At 39.3% G+C, this 17718-nt stretch overlaps 1 protein-coding gene across 6 annotated transcripts in view; it reads left to right on the forward strand.

Moving 5' to 3' along the window:
- Positions 1-17718, forward strand: part of DROSHA (drosha ribonuclease III) — a 126558-nt gene that overhangs the window by 74981 nt on the left and 33859 nt on the right. For all 6 annotated transcript variants that reach the window (XM_029941047.1, XM_029941050.1, XM_029941053.1 and 3 more), the window contains 5 exons: positions 674-781; positions 1290-1428; positions 1743-1803; positions 13109-13168; positions 14424-14523. In XM_029941047.1, coding sequence (XP_029796907.1) covers positions 674-781; positions 1290-1428; positions 1743-1803; positions 13109-13168; positions 14424-14523 — 468 coding nt within the window. The remainder of the gene's footprint in view (positions 1-673; positions 782-1289; positions 1429-1742; positions 1804-13108; positions 13169-14423; positions 14524-17718) is intronic.

Genomic DNA, 17718 nt, shown 5'->3' on the forward strand with positions numbered 1-17718 from the left:
TAGGTGTCTGTGAACCCCTTAAAATTTGCATGCATTTTTTACCTGTTTATGCACATAGGTATTTTTCTGGGGGAAAGAATCATTTTCCTTAGATTCTCAAAAAAGTCTTGACCCTGACAAAATTTCAGAATTTATAAGTCCTAATCCATTCTCTTGGAATTAAAGATAGACAAGGAGGCCCGGAAATTCTGCTGACTTCCTTGAGGGTACCTTGCTGTGTGTCCTGATGAAGCAGGCTACTCCTCCAGGAGTGAGGGCTGAGAGGCTTGTGCTGAGCAGCTTTTTGTATTTGCTGGTTTCATCCTTTTAACCATGCCCTGCCCCCCACGCCCCGCCACCTTGAAAAGCAGCTGTACTGAATATGCCCATTCTGTAGGTGAGGAAGCTGAGAGAGGGAGGATGAGTACCTCCCCTGCTGAGTCTCACAGGGACTGGGTGAGAGCATGAATCAGACCCAGGCATCGTGGTTCCCGAGACCACACCCCTCCTAACTGTAGTCCACCACCCCTCAAATGGGATTTGCAAGGAGGCCGTGCAGCCAGTAAACTGTTTGAAGACTTTGCAAAGATGCAATCTGGGATGGAAAATGGTTCTTGTTTGTTGTAAATTAAGTGAAGCGTTTTTATAAGTTTTTATAAAGGTGAACATATTGAATGAAATTTTCTTTTCCTAGCATGCAATGATGTTGCCTGTTTTGACCCATCATATCCGCTACCACCAGTGCCTAATGCATCTGGACAAATTGATAGGATATACTTTCCAAGATCGTTGTCTGTTACAGGTAAGAATTGCTTTCCTGTACACTCACATAATAACAAAATAGGGGTAATTCATCTTGCAGGTTACAAATGGAACATTGAGATTCTCTGTTCTGGGAGATAATGAGGATATTTAGAAACATAGCTCTCCATTACTCTACTCTGGTTGCCACTTTCAAACTTTTTCTCATCTTTTTTTTTCCACTTGACATTGTCTTTAAAGAAACAGACTAAAGCTAAAATTTGCCTGTCAAACCTGAGTCCCTTCTTTCAGCCTTCCCTTTTCTATGGCTCTTCTTTCCAGGTGATGACTAGTCTAGTTCTCCTTTGAAAGATGTGGATTTTTAGGTTTATTTTCAGAAGAGGACTTGTACCAGAGCTCTGGAGATTTGACACGGGAGGAGAGGGGATGGAAAGATGAGGGCTTAAAATTTGACTGCATACATAGATCTCTTTCTTGTTTCATTTGAGATGGTATAAAGATGGTACTTCTGAGTTTTTAAGACTAAATTTATTTCATTGAAATTATAGCTGGCCATGACTCATCCAAGTCATCACTTAAATTTTGGAATGAATCCTGATCATGCCAGGAATTCTTTATCAAACTGTGGAATTCGGCAGCCCAAGTATGGAGATAGAAAAGTTCATCACATGCACATGCGGAAAAAAGGTTTGTTTGGATTCTACCCTCGTGTTTTGGACTGTGTTCCCTTTTGTAACCATACTCTCTCTCTTTACTGCTTTCTGACACATATGTAACAGCATTTACTTTGAGCATTATTATAAGGATGGGTGAAATTTTTAGGAAAATTTCTTGCTCCTTTCAAGTACTTTAAGTAACTTTAGTTGATCGCACTTGTAGACATGCAGATATTAAACCTTTTGAGGTCAGATTGGGGTAAGACAGATAATTATCTTTCTACCTGTCATGTCATGGTCCTAGAATGCTTCTAACAATATTTACTTGAGTATTTTTTTTATTAGGAATTAACACCTTAATAAATATTATGTCACGTCTTGGACAAGATGACCCAACTCCCTCAAGGTAAAGTAGCTTTTATTAATAACAGCTTTATAGAGAGGTAATTCACATAGCATACAATTTACCCATTTAAACTGTACAATGTTTACACAATGGTGCAGCAATGATCACTACTTAATTATAGAATGTTTTCAGCACCCTGAAAAGAAACCCCATATTCTGTTTCCCCTCAGCCTGCCCAGTTCTAGGCAACCATAGTCTACTTTCAGTCTGCTTACAGTCTCTAATGGATTTGCCTGCTCTGAACATTTTGTGTAAATGATATCATACGATGTGGTCCTTTGTGACTGGCTTCTTTTACTTAGCACAACGTTTCAAGACTTATCCATGTTATAGAATGTGTTGGTGCTTCGTTTCATTTTATTGTCAAATGGTATTCCATGGTGTGGTTATGTCATGTTTTATTTATCCATTCATCAGTTGATGGGCATTTGGGTTGTTTCCACCTTTTGTCAATTATGAGTGATATTGTTATGAATATTTGTGTACACGTTGTGGATACATATTTTGATTTTTCTTGGGCATATACCTAGGAGTGGAATTTCTGGGTCATGTGGTAACTTTGTTTAACCTTTTAAGTAACTACCAGACTGTTTTCCAAAGTGGCTACATTATTTTATATTCTCAGCCACAGTATATGAAGGTTCTGATTTCTTTACATCTTTCCCAACATTTGTTGTCATCTCTCTTTTGTGAATCTAGGCAGCTTAGTAGGTAGGAAGTATTACCTCATTTGTGGTTTTGTTTGTTTGTATTTCCTTGATGGCTAACCATGTTGTGCATCTTTTCATGTTCTTAATTGCCCAACTGTCTATCTTACCTAGAGAACTATCTGTTGAGAATCTTTTCCATGTTTAATTGGGTTATTTTAAATTATTGATTTAAAATAATTTTTATATATTCCATATATAAACCTCATCAGATGCAAATTTGCAAAAATTTTTTTTCTCATTGTGTGGATTGTTTCTTCATTCTTTTGAAGATGTCTTTCAAAGCAGAAAAGTTTTGATGGAGAGTCCAGTTTATTTGTTAACTTCTTGTGTTGCTTATATGTTTGGTGTCATGTCTGAGAAGTCACTGCCTAACATAAAGTCACAAAGATTTACATCTTTTTTTTCTTTTAAGAGTTGCATAGTTTTTCTCTTACATTTAGATCTTCAGTCTGTTGTAGAGTTAATCTCTGTGTGTGGTGTGGTATAGGGGGCCAACTCAGTCTTTGCTGTGGATGTCCAATCATGCCGGCCTCATTGGTAGAAAACTCTCATCTTTTTCCACTAAATTGTCTTTGCACCCTTGTTGATAATTAATTGATGGTATATATGAAGATTATTTTTGGACTCTAGGTTCTGTTCTGTTGATCTTTATTTCTGTCCTTATGCCAGTACCACACTGTCTTGATAACTGTAACTTTATAGTAAGTTTTGAAAATAAGAAATGCAAGATCTCCAGCTTACCCCCCGCCCCCAAGATTGTTCTGACTATTCTGGACCCATTACATTTCCACATGAAATTTTGGATTAGCTTACCAATTTTTGCAAAGAAGCCAACTGGGATTTTGATAGGGATTGTGTTGACTCTGTAGATCAATTTCTGAATGATTAAGTTCTGATCCCTAAACATTGTATATCTTTACGTTTATTTAAGTTGATTTTTAAAAAAATTTTTGAAGTTTATTTTTTTGAGAGAGAGAGAGTACGAATGAGGGAGAAACAGAGAAAGAAAGAATCCCATGCAGGCTCTGCACTGTCCACACAGAGCCTGATGTAGGGCTTGAACTCACCAACTGTGAGGTCATGACCCCAGTCAAAATCAAGAGTCGAATGCTTAATCAATTGAGTCTCCTAGGCATCCCAAGTCATCTTTTTTTTTTTTAAAAAAAAACACTAATATTATTGTGTTCTTTTATTTATTTTTTTAATGTTTATTATTTATTTTGAGAAACTGTGAGTGGGGGGAGAGGCAGAGAGAGAGAGAAGAGAGAGAATCCTAAGTAGGCCCACTGTATCAGTGAGTGCAGAGCCTGACAAGGGGCTTGATCTCCCGAACCATGAGAGTATGACCTGAGCCAAAATCAAGAGTTGGACACTTAACTGACAAGCCCCCCAGGGGCCCCTAATTAAGTCATCTTTAATTAATTAAATTTAATTTATATTATAGTTTTAAGAGTACATTTTGTCTTTTGCTAAATTTACTCCCAAGTATTTTATTCTTTTTGGTGGCTGTTAAAATGGAATTGTTTTCTTAATTTCACTTTTGGATTGTTCATTGCCATTGTAGAGAAATAGAATCAGTTTTTGTATATTGATGTTGTATCTTGTAACCTTGATGAGCTCATTTGTTAGCTCTAATGGTTTCTTAGTGGATTGCATAGTATTTTTTTGTGTATATGATCATATCACCTACAAATAGAGATAGTTTTAAGTTTTTCCTTTCCCCTCTGGATGCCTTTTATTTCATTCTCTAAACATAGTTGCCCTGGCTAGAGCTTTCAGTATAATACTGCATAGATGTGGTTAAGAGTGGGTCTTTGCCTTCTTCCGAAAACTTTAAGGTGAAAGCATTCTTTCACTGTTGCGTCTGATGTTAGCTGTGGATTTTTCATAGATGTCTTTTTAATCAGGTTAAGAAAATTTTCCTTTCTGTTCCTAGTTTGCTGAATGTTCTTATTGTGAAAGTGTGGAGAATTTTGTCAAATGCTTTTTTTTTTTTGCATCTATTGAGATGATCATATGTTTTGTTGTTGTTTTGTTTTTTCATTTATTCATGTGGTACATTGTATTCGTTGATTTTGGTATGTTGAACCAACCTTGCTTTTCTGGGATAATCCTTTTTATATGCTACAAATTTAGTCTGCTAGGATAGTTGGGAATTTTTGTGTCTATATTCGTAAGAGTTATTGGTCTGTAGTTTTCCTTTTCTATGATATTTTGTTTAGTTTTATTATTAGGATAAATACTGGCCTTATATAATGGGTTGGAAGTTTTTATATGTTAATTCTCATTCTTTTCTTTCTTGATTTTAAGACATACCCTTTTTATATTAACATTCTTACTCTTGTATGGCCTTAAGCCCCTGAAGAATCTGGAGAGGAATTAACACCCCTGGAAAACTGAATGGAAGCAATCGGCTAATGGCTGAAGAGTCTCTGATGTTGCCCTCAGGAAGCTTATCTTTATGTGTAAAACACAGTAGGTTATGTTCTGAAAGCCACGGGAGGAGATTGCTTGAGGGCAGATTTCTTTTTCAAATGGGATAGTTGAAAAGTTAAAAAGCCAGGCTTGTCCCTCTTGGGATCCAGGCTTAGCTGGACTAAAGGTGGGTAGAGCCAGGATGGAAGGGACCGTGTTGATAGTTGATGCAGCTCATAACTCGCCTCCACGGCCATGAGCATGACCAGCGTAGCTAGCATAACTTCCTTTTCTACCTCTTTCTTCATCTGTCACTTTTCTTTTTAAATTGGCTTGCCTGAGTTGCTCTTTTTTCAAATTATAGACCATACTATCTTCCTCTTCAATCAAGAGGTAAAAAGATAGGCAGGATCAAACTTTAAAATTCCCATTTGAAGTTGATCATACGCCTTACTATGGTATTCTGTGAGAGCCTAAGATCAGAAAAGAGCTGTCTAATTAAAAGAGCCCTTAATCACACCCTCAGGGACTGTGTGGCCATCGTTTCCTTTTACCCTGGTACATCGTAGAGTCTCCAGATGACCAGTTCTGTGTTTTAATAAGTGGAACCCTGAGTTTCCTGCAGCCCCTTTAGCAAGGCTATGCATGCCCTACACTGATGAAGGCCTGAGCTTAAATAATCTTTGTCTCATCTGTCCCAACCATAGTTGTTGGTATGTAAATTGTCTCTGATAGTGTTGTTCAGACCTCATGATTTGTTTTTTTTTCCTCTATCACAAAGACAGGGCTTTTTTTCCCTGGCAGAAAGAATGACATCTGAGAAGCCCTGTTCTTTTAAAACTCACCATGTTGAAAATGGTAGAGAATAAACAGACATCATTTGTCCTTTGCTGCTTGTGTTGAGAGCCTCCTGCCATGTACCTGATCTTATGGCTGATGTCGGGTTGACCGTGGGTTTCTGTTCAGGAGGAGCCTTCTCGCTGCTTTCGTGGCTGCGGCTGCTGCGGCTGGACTGCGGGTGTCCAGTGGTCCCCACTGTGCACGGCTTGGGAGCTGGGCTCCAGAGTCTTCATACACATTTATTCCGACAGATGTTTATCTGATGCCTTCAGAGTTTGAGGCAATTTCTAGGTATTTTAGAGGATTTCAAGGCAAGTAAGATAAAGCCCCTACTCACCAGGAGGTGTGACTCCCTCAGGTCGGGTAGGAGGTGTGACTACCTCAAGTGGGTTAAGAGTGCTGTGAACATGAATACCTTAATGTAAGAGATACTCTGCTAAGTGCTTCAGTGAAGGTCAAGAATAAAACATACATAGTCTGCTGTGGGGCTGAGGATCACTCTGGTGGTTGTTTGAGGATTCTAGGCCAGTTTTATTTTATGCACTTGAATAATTGAGTTCACTTGAAATGATTTTCCCTCTCCCTTTGTTTCTTAGTTTGCTATTTTAAAATGGAATCCAGTTGTCCCTGCTCCTTGAAAGTGTTTGTATATCTTTAAAGTTAAAGCCTGGGGCACCTGGGTGGCTCCGTCAGTTAAGTGTCTGACTTCGGCCGGTCATGATCTCACAGTTCATGGGTGCAAGCCCCACATCGGGCTCTGTGCTGACAGCTCAGAGCCTGGAGCTTGCTTCAGATTCTCTGTCTCCCTTTCTTTCTATTCCTCCCCTGCTCATGCTCTGTCTGTCTGTCTGTCTGTCTCTCAAAAATAAATAAACATTAAAAAAATTTTTTAAATAAAAAAAAATAAAGTAAAACCTATTGGGGCACATGGGTGGCTCACTCAGTTGTGTCCAACTCTTGTTTTCACCTCAGGTCATGATCTCACAGTTTGTGGGTTCAAGCCCTTTGTTAGGCTGTCAGTGCAGAGCCTGCTTGGAATTCTCTCTTCTCTCTGCTCTTTCCCTACTCATTTTCTCTCCCCTTCTCTCAAAATAAATAAATAAATAAATTTTAAAAACTATCAAATTACAAGTGTCAGTGATTGTATCTCCTCCCAAGCAAGCTTGCTCAGAACTTCAGACTTGAAAAAGGAAAGAGGTAATGAGTGAGGTACTAATGGAACTAGGAATGTGGAGAAGCAGGACAAGCAGGAGAGAAGGGTGAGGGGAGGGGCTCTTGATCAAATTCTCCTCGTCCTCCTTGAAACCACTCCTCCCACCCCTGTCTGTCCTGCACTGCAGTTAGTGACTACATGTCCCTTCTGCCCTTGTACTGCCTCTGCATGCAGTCCCCTAGCTGTTTCTGGAGCCTCACTTCTAGTATTTTTTATATGCTTATTTATTTTGAGAGAGACAGAGAGGGTGAGAGAGAGCACATGCAAATGGGCAGGGACAGAGAGAGAAGGGGAACAGAGAGAGAGAGAGAGAATCCCAAGCAGGCTCTGCATTCTCAGCACAGAGCCTGACGTGGGTCTTGATCTCACAAACCATGAGATCTTGACCTGAACTGAAATCAAGAGGTGGACACTTAATTGAGCCACCCAGGTGTTCACCTCAATTCTAGTTGTCAGCTGTAACCTGCTTGAAAACTTCAAGTGACATCTCATCACCTACCGGATAAGTCTGAACCTTCCCACCTGGCAATCCCAGCCCCTGTGATCTGGCCCCAGGCCAGTCTTCTAGGCACATCTTTCCTTTCCCTGTGGCCACCTACACACCAGTAAGACCGAGATACTTACTGTGCTATCAGGTATACCCTTTCCCTTCCTCAAACACCCACAGTCACTGTACAGCTCCCCCTGGGATGCCCTGGAACCCTGTGTTATGGACTTATTTTCTTTTCTGTAAGCATTTTGAAGGTCTTTGGTTATACTCTTTTTCTTTCTTCTTTCTTCTTTTTTCTTTTTTCTCTTTCTTTTTTTTCCTCTTTTTTTTTTTTTTTTTGCAACTAGTGCCTTATGTTAGAGCAGAAGCTCAGAAAATACGTATTAAAGAAAGAATGCCATTCATGATAATACTTTCCTCTCAGGTTATTGTTTACATTTCTCTAGAAGTAGGGAAACTTGATGATAAGGGTCATGGTCAGAGCCATCAGCAGAAGTTTAAATGGCAGGTTAGTATCTTACTTAATCTCATTTGACATTAGCTAGGATTTACAAAAAGGCATGAAGACTTAAATAAGAATCTGTCTGCCTAACAAAGCCATAAAATAATTAACTCTTATGATAGCATCATCTCACGTGAATATGCCACCCTTAATTTTTGAAGTGTCACTGTTTAACCACATAAATCTCAGTTGTATAATTATATTTAACTTCTGTAAATTGCAATGAAATATTACCACAGAAAGGGTCTCTGAAGGATTAACCTTTTGGTGGCATTCGAGTCATTCATGTTTTATCAGTAAGACCTTTAGAAAAGAGGGACAAGAAGACTGTTGATGGAAAAATGAGCTACCATGGGGCACCTGGGTGCCAAGTTGGTTGAGTGTCCAACCGGCTCAGGTCATGATCTCACTGTGGCTCGTGAGTTCAAGCCCCACGTTGAGCTCGCTGGTGTTCACACAGAGCCCGCTTCAGATCCTCTGTTCCTCTCTCTCTATCCCTCCATTTGCTTACGCTCTCTCAAAAAGAAAAGAAAAATGAGCTGCCTTGTTTTATTTTGTTTTTGATTCGTAGAGTCATTGGTAGACATAATGTTTAAGAATCTATTGGACCAACAATGAGACAGGTATGGACTATTTATTAATGTCTCTGTGTTTAAAGAAATGGTAGTTACAAAGTTTCAAAGTTTCAATTAATTATGCCTGAGTATCTTGCATTAAAGACAGTAAAACATGCTTGAGTATACGTGAATTCTACTCACTAGATTTGCTGGCTTAAATATTTCAAGTAAAATCCCAGAGATGCTTACCCTGGGTTCCCTACACCCAGTGGGTCTCAGATCCAGCAGCTCTCCGACCTCCCTACTCCCTAGGTGTTCAGGTAGATGTAAGGAATACAAGAAAGTCCTGAATTGGAGGGAGGGTTCAGCTGATCTCTAGCACCTCTTCTAGTTTCACTTTACTGTAACATCACTGACTGAAGCCCGGAATGCAAAGGTGAGAAATTGTCCATACCGTCACCATAGTAGTCACCCTTGAACTTGGCCCATCCCAAGATGGTTTTCCATGAAGTAAATGACACCTTACAGTAATTACTGTTACAGGGAGGCCGTTATATTTTATAAAGTACTTTGAATTCCTCAGACCAAATAATGTTATATAAATGGTATACTTAATCTAGATTTCATAATGCTTTTGCTGATTCAGTTCTCAAAAACAAATGGAGTGTTTATTGCTTAGTAAACATCTCTTGGAGCTAGCTAGCGTTTATAAAGAGGGTGATTAAAGAGTGCAGAAACAATAGAAGGAACAAAAGCTTTGCCGCTGCAGTCAACAGTGACTAGCAACTCGCCCTGTTTACTTTTTAGAGATAAACTGTTGGATTAGGAATTGTCTGTTATAATAATGAACTGAAGTGGGATTTAATCCCCATTTTTGTTTGTGGCTCGCTGCCAGCATTTAGTCACAGTATAGATACAGAGAAACATATGCTGGATATGGGCAAATTATTTAGTGGATGGCAGACTTCTTACTGTTGAATAAACCTGTTTGAAACTGTGACCTTGTATTTTAACACACTAAATAATAGTCTAACTTTGTGGTTATTAAAATCCTAGACATAGTTCTTGTCCTGAAAGTTTGTAAAACAAAGTAAAATTTATGCCAGTATGACTTCATTCAAATAGTATATGACTCAAAGCAGCTATTATTCTTTGACCAGATGTCTTATTTTTTTTCTAGATGTCTCACTGTTTAATAAAGCATAAGACAATCCAGATATGGTTTGTCTGCACCCCAGGTTTCTTTCCATGTTAAGTAGATTTTCTGTACAGTACTTAGAACTGTTGGGAAAAACATAAACTCTCCACCACAGAAAATGTTACTCTCATTTTCCTGACTCTTGGAAGAGAATAGGGTAATACTAATCTTTCTTTTTTTTTCCCATAGTATTTTATTGTCAAATTGTTTTCCAATCTCTTTCTTTTTCAAAACTCAACATATCTTTCTCTGTTCCCATCCTCTCTCAAGAGAACAGTTTATTAGGTTTCATGAAATTAAGTTAGCAAGAGGTCTTAGGCCTTGTTACCATGTTAACTAGGGCCTCTACTCCTTGATGCGCTCTCTGAGAATGATGACAGACACTTCTGGAGTTCTGGTGTATTTGACAAAAAACAAAATCACAGTATTGAGTAGCTTCTAAAACACACTTTTAAAATATAGTGTTTAGTCATTCTTGGCTAGTGGAGTAGCAGCAAAGTCTTCTAAAATCTAATATAAAGTAGGTAAGACTAAGGAAAATATGTTTGAGGACTTCCTTTCTTTCTTTTTTCTTTCTTTCTCTCTTGTTCTTTTTTTCTTTCTCTAAGTTATTATGAATTCTTCATCATAGCTATAAATTGTTTATTCTTTTTGTTTCCTGCATTTTCCATTATTGGCTGTTAACTGCTTTCCAGAGTACCTTCTTCACATAAATAAAGGCCATATGTTGAAATGAAAGTTCAGAATCACATCTTTGTTGCTCATATCTTTCTAGTTTTCTCCTATTGCATTTAATTATCCTTTAAAATTTTTAAATGTGGAGGACTGAAAAAAAATGTGGAGGCATGGCAGGGTGGAAGAATTAAATTATGAGATGTGAGGTAATGTAAAATTGAACTCAAATTACCAAGTAGATGATTGGGTAGCCAGGAGCCATTTAATTTATAAATAAGTTTTTTTTTTTTTTTTTTTTTAGTTTTCCACAGGTATTGAAACTATAGGGTGACTTTAAATATGGAAACCAGGGGCTTCTGGGTGGCTTAGCCGGTTAAGTGTCTGATTTTTGATTTTGGTTCAGGTCATGATCTCATGAGACGGAGCCCCGTGTTGGGCTCCACCCTGGGCATGGAGCCTACTTAAGATTCTCTCCCCCTCCCACTCTGCCCCTCTCTCCTGCACGTGCTCACATACTCACATTCCCACTCTCTCTCAAAAGCTGAACAATAAATAAGGAAACTAAACTGGCACACATGAGGCAGAGAACAATAAAAGATAATATATAATTTTGTCATGAATTAAATGATAAATCCTTAAGTCACCTGGGGATAGGGGTGCTCCTGGGACCCCCAGCAGTTCGTCCAGGCCCCCAGCTGACATTAAGAACAAGTGGGATTTGGGAGAGGTCACGTGGAAGGGAGAAGCTGTGGTATGTCTGGTCAACTTGGAGTCATGAATTGTTGAAAGTAGGTGAAATGGATGGTTACAGTGGTACTAGATAAAGAATCGCCTTGAAAACTAGGCAGGTTTGGGCTTAATAGTCAGCTATTGAATTTTTGAAGAAGATGAGGGTCAGTATCAGAAGATGAGTAAGCCCCTGGAATCAGGGAGGCTAGATCCTGCTCAGGCCCAGGCCTGTCCCTTGCCTTCACTGCTCAGGTCCCCAGGGGCTTGATGTGCTCTCCTCTCCCTGTCATTGTTGTCACCATCCTGTCTGGATTCCTATTGTTACAGTCCCTCAGTCCCCACATTTTCTGTGTCCACTGCTGGCCCTGAAACAGGAACCTGGGTTCTTCCCGTATGAAGCTTCAGACACATGTTAGTTTGCAGCCTACTCTAATCCGAATCGGGTTTGTCTTCTCTGTTTCACAGAGATGCCTCCCTATCCCCCTCCACCCATCTGCCCCTGGTGGCCTTAACAGTGTCCTCAGCACCACATCAGGGGTCTCTTTGCATCTTACCTGAATCTGTTTCTTTCTTGACAATTATTCCCTTTTGCCAGGAGATAACACTGGCCTCCTTTTCCTCCCACCCCTCCAGCCAGTCCCCTCTCCTCTGTCGTTCCCCTTCTGCTTGACTTCAAGTGTGGCCCTCCCCTGAGCTCAGTCCAGGGATTCTTCTTTCCTAGCTGCATTCTCTCCGTAGGTAGTATCATCTGGTTCCATTGACCAAAATCCTGTCTAAACATTGACTGCTCCTAAAGATTTGTTACCAGCTTCGTTCTTGCCCGTGAACAGTAGGTTCATATATACTGGATTGCTCCATTTGGATGTTTCATGGATATTTCAAAGTAAACATGCTTCAGATGCCCCTCTTGTTTCTGCCTAAATCTGTTCCTTTCGGTCTTTACCTTATAGTCAGTGGCATCACCTTTCACCCAGCTATGGAAGCCAAAATCTAGGTACTGACCTTCCTTCTTTTCTTTTCTTGCCTCCATCATGTCTCACCAGTCACACTACCCCCCTCAGTGCTCTTCACCCTGCATGTGTTCTTCTCACAGTAGCCAGGGTGGCTTTTTAAAAACCTAAACCGGATCGTGTCACATCTCTGCTCAACCAGAGGTAATGATCTGCTTTAGCACTGAGGGAAGGTGGCTTTGCTGGACTTTTTGAGAGGCAGAGGGAGGTTTTCTGTGGACTACCTTCCTGGTCATTTCAGCCTTACACTTGGACATGGGGAACTTAGCTTGTGAGATGTGCCTTCATTGTATGATGAAGGTGTAAATAAAGTGTGGTATGCACTGAGGGGAAAGTATTAATTTAGATGAGAGCAGTTGGGCGAGGATTCATAGAGAAGTAACATTTGGTAGACTTTGAGGAATGAGTAGGCTCAGTGCACGGTAGAGATGGTGGAAAGCTTTAGGGCGGATGCCCTTTTCAGAGAGTAACACACAGTTTGTGGGCAGGAACCCAAAGCTTAGGTGGGAGAGGATAGCAATGGATACTGGGATTTTAAAAAGTAGGTTAGGCCTCTTTTGAAGGACTTCAGATGCTAAGTTAAGTTTAAAGTGGAAGCTGTTCTTAGAACACTGTACCAAACAGATTTTTCAGTGCTCAGTTCTGACTCTTTAGAATGCATTCTCCTTTCTCTTACTCACCTTTTAGCAGTGTGGAAAGACTGACTGTTGTTAGGGTGATAACTCCTCACTTTAAATCTGATTCCCAGGGGACGGAAGCCCTGACATGGGAGGCCTTAAGTACAGCGTAGGATAGAATGAGCCCTCCCTTGCCTGATAGGTGCTCCATACTTTGACTACGATGGCGATCAGTGCTTTGATTATGAAGAATAAGGTGGGGTGTTTCAGTTACAAAAAGAGCTTTGAGAAGAGAAGGAGGGAATGTAGATGTTTGCTATTTTAAGTTATCTTTTTAATTTGTCAATAGGATTAATCACAATGAAAGGTTGGAGTTCCTAGGTGACGCTGTTGTTGAATTTCTGACCAGGTAAGGAGTTTTACTGCTATCCCCCAATAATTACATTTATATATATAAGTGACATACTTACTCTGTTACCTTCTTTGTAATTATCAAAATAAAGGATTGAAACACCATGTATTTTGTCTCTTTCGAAGAGCTTGAAAGCCGTATGTCTGTGGCTCTTGCCCTAATGACTTGTACTCACTGATGCTGTAATGCACAAGATTATAAGATGAAAGGCTAGTGTCTTCATCCTGTCAAGTTCATGTTCAAGTTGCTACAACCACAAGAGATCAGCCTGTCTTGGTTTCAATGCTTCTGAGCTTATATTCAATTTGTAGAGAAGGGGATGATATTTTAAAACGTCATTTCATTTTCTAGAATTTGTCTTTAATCCATTTCTCATTCTTTCTGATCTAAAGGGAAGTAATTTTAATGACGAGATTTTGGCGTGTGTGTGTGTGTGTGTGTGTTGGTGGTAGGGGTAGGAAAGCGCACATAGCCTCTCTTTTAAAGGGAGACAACACATACTTCTCTGGGAACTATCTTGAGCTACTTGAATTCTCTCAGGGTCATTTCTTTTCCCAAGAAGGACATAATGAGACAGAAAGGCTGCTCTCCAAGCCTGTTCTCCACTGGACACAATGGGACTAAACAAGCTTAGCTGCCCCAACCAACAGCAGATCTTAAAAACTGGTGTGATTTAGGAGAGGCAGTTGCTGTCTTGGTCCATACCGGCTTTCCACATGGCATTCTTCCAAATCCCTGCACTTGCCATCAGCCCTTTGGCTTTCCTTCGGGCATGGCCAGTGTCAGTTCTGTTCCTGTCTCCGTTGTACTTGAAGAGGATATGCCACCACTGCTGCCCTGCCTGGGGCTTCCAGGCTTGTCTTCAGAGGCCACTCATAACGCAGCCCCAGCAAAGGTATTTATTTCCAGGTCCGTTTCTGAGTCTCACATAGATTTGCTCTTAGCTGTCCATGACCAACTGTTCAGGTCTTTGTTGTCATCAGATTTGTCAGAGAAGTCTTTTAACACAAGTAAATGTGAAAATAGGAGTGAACGGTGCTGTTTGGGTTTTAGCACATTCAGACATTCATGTGCTTCCTATTTAACTTTCGTAGACTTTTAATCAAACCCTTCAGTTTAGTTCAATGCAGCTGATATCTGTTGTGCAGACATTGTGTACCGGGCCTGTTTTCATAACTTGGAGCTACAGACAAAAGATTGTGATGCATATTTATTTATGTGCTTTTTTTTTTTTTTTTTTTTTTTTTTGCAGTGTCCATTTGTACTATTTGTTTCCTAGTCTGGAAGAAGGAGGATTAGCAACTTACCGGACCGCCATTGTTCAGAATCAGCACCTTGCCATGTTAGCAAAGGTATGTCAAACATCCGATGCATTGTGGAAAAGTCAGTCCATGCATAATTTTGCATTTGAATAAGTAACTCTTTAGGGTATATTAAGACTTTAATATTTTATAGACCAGGAAGAATTTTTTTGTTTGGGTTTTAAAGATTCAATCTTATTAGTTCTGTTACCTTTGTGAGTTCACCAGCAGCTAATGAACTCCATGGTGAAGTCACTTGATAACAGAAGAGGAGAACTTTGACAGATGTGCGTGAACAGAGTTGGACATTTGGGGAAAAGGAACAAGAACAGAATAAAAGAAATGAAATATTTTGTATTTTCCCTTAGTGTAATATTTCTGTATTGCATTTGTCTTTAATTTACACTAATAAGCAGCATTATAGCTTTGAATAGAATATGCCTGCCCATTTATACCTACAAGGGATACCTTATAGATCTTTGAGAATCCCCAGATATCACAAATCCCGGTAATTAAGGTTTAGGGTTTAGGCTGTCCAGCCAGCTACACTGACTTCATTGTTTGACTCACAGCCTCTTTTCAAGTTAGATTCATAGGTGGACATTTTACTTATTTATACTATCTTATCAATATCTTATATTATCTTCCTGTCTCTGTATGGTATCTTAGTTAGGATAGTAAATTAGAGCAAACCAATACAGGCGCTTGGATTGGCCATCAGGATTCCAGTCCACGCCCCTCTTAAAACCAGGGGGCCGGGACACAGGCAGATTGTCGTCTCTCCTCCAAGCCTCTGCTTTCTCATCTGTAAAATGGAGATGGCATCAATGCCTGTCACTCAGGGTGGTTGTAAGAAAGGAAATGATTGTTTCAGTTTTTTTTTTAAGTCTATTTATTTATTTTGAGAGACAGAGAGATGATGAGAGACAATGCCAAGTAGGCTCTGCACCATTAGTGGAGAGCCCTATGCAGGACTTGAACCACACCGTGAGATCATGACCTGAGCCGATGTCAAACAGTTAACCATCTGAGCCACCCAAGTGCCCCAGTATTATTATTTGAATTTTAAGAATTCACTTTGTAAAGTACTTGGCATAATCACTGTTTGTAGTAATCACAGAAACAGGTAAATAAATTAGTAGGAGTTGGTTGTTTTTTTGTTGCTACCGCTGTTTTCATTATAAATTATGACATTTTAAAGACCTGTGTGTTTATTCAGTAGTAAGGAAAACTGTGGCTCTTAAATCTCCAAACACAAATCAGTGATTCACTGGAAAAGCTTTTTTGAGTTTCTCTTGATTTTTGTTTTAATTATTTTTCTGTTTTTTTCCTTCATTTTATATTTTATATTTATTTTTATATTTATTTATTGTTTTTATTTTTGAGAGACAGAGAGAGCAGGGGAGGGTCAGAGAGAGAGGGAGACACAGAATCTGAAGCAGGCTCCAGGCTCTGAGCTAGCTGTCAGCACAGAGCCCGATGCGGGGCTCGAACCCACAAACTGTGAGATCATGACCTCAGCCAAAGCTGGACGCTCAGCCGACTGAGCCACCCAGGCTCCCCTTTCCTTCATTTTGATATCAATATTAGAATTTGATAGAAAAGACTAGAAAAAACCTATGCTGGTTCTTAATTTGATCTTGGCATGACATTTAATATATTCAAATGGTTAGTTTTAGCCTGTGGTTTTTTGTTAGCAAGAGCGCATTATTTAATTTTATGTAACATCATCATCATAGTGATGGAATTTGAGAATGTAAATAATGACACGTTAATGAAGAATATTGGCAACAGGTATGCCAACTTGTTTTTAGCAGCTTCACAATGAGTGAAATTCTACAACCCTATGTAAAACTGCTTCAATGTTTAGTTGTTTTAATTGTCAAAATGTTTCCTGATAGGGCACATAAATGTCCACTGGAAATAAATATTAATAAGTAGTTATCAGCCCCCTGCCAATTTTTTTCAGTTTAAGATATAATGGATTGTACTATTATTTTTCAAACAGTTGTAGGGAGGATAATTACAAAGTTTGGAAAATTGCCATAGTAGGAACACAGAAACTGTTAGGTGATACATTGAGTATGTACAAAGCCATGAGTTAATTTGGCCAGTTTCTTCCTTCACTTTTCTGTATGATCTTCTTCCACTCCAAGTACTGATACTCTATAGCATTCAACATTCATCTGCTTCAGCAGAAGGCAGTGGTGGCCTTGCCCTCTGTCTAGACCAGTGGTTTGAGCCATTTGGGAGGGAGGTACTTGACAGAGGATTGCTGAGAATCTTTGAGAATCTAATGAAAGCCCCAGGTCGACTCTCCAGATAGATGAACATTTTAACACATGCACCAGTTGAATACCACTTTCCTTTTTAAAAGTTCCACTAACGCCTGTGGGAAAAAGTAAAGATGTAGAGCAGGGATTATGAAAAGGTGGAAAATTCATAGCCTTCCCTAATAGTTGTTTGTAATATAAAACATGGCTTGCAGTCTATTCTCAAACAGGGCTCCAGAGATTAGCAAACAATTGGATTTTCCCAGTGAAGTTGTGTAACAGATGAAATTTACATATTCTAGCATAAGCTCTGGCACTTAGGGATCAATTTTTTAAAAGAGGTGTTTTCTGCTGTTGCGTTTGTGGTAGTCAAAACTCATTTGAATATATTTTGTACTCATGAATTCCTAGCAGTACAGAATACTGATAGCACACATGTCTGGTTTTTATTGTCTCTTTTTCCAGCGTAAATGGATATGGATGTTTTTAAGATACACACTGAGACACACAAAATCTGAGTACCCTATCTGAGGACTGATGAGATTCCTATTGTCCTAGTTGGTTCATTGACTTGTCACTTGTTCCATCTAACATAGCATGTTCCTGCTTAGTAAGAATTTATTGAACTGAATTATAGGATAATGGAAACAGATTTATTGCATGCTTATGCAGTGTTTGTATTTTTCTCCTTTTATGGAAAGAATTGTGATTTCCATTTATTCAGTCTCAGGAGTTTTATTTAAAAAAATCATTCACACTGTGTCTAGTTCTAAAAGGATTTGATTTGTATCTTATAATACAATAGGGTAAGGAATGAGTTGGTACTGAACTAAAAGTAAAGAGAAAATATGGTTAAGACAGGAAAATAAATGAAGCCAGAAGTGAAGTTACTATACACAGATAAGTCCCACACAGTTTCCAGATCTTGGCCACAAATTGGGTTCTAAACTTTTCTGAGGCCAAATAAAATAAG

Source organism: Suricata suricatta, chromosome 6 (genome assembly GCF_006229205.1).
Source record: "Suricata suricatta isolate VVHF042 chromosome 6, meerkat_22Aug2017_6uvM2_HiC, whole genome shotgun sequence".
Taxonomy (NCBI): domain Eukaryota; kingdom Metazoa; phylum Chordata; class Mammalia; order Carnivora; family Herpestidae; genus Suricata; species Suricata suricatta.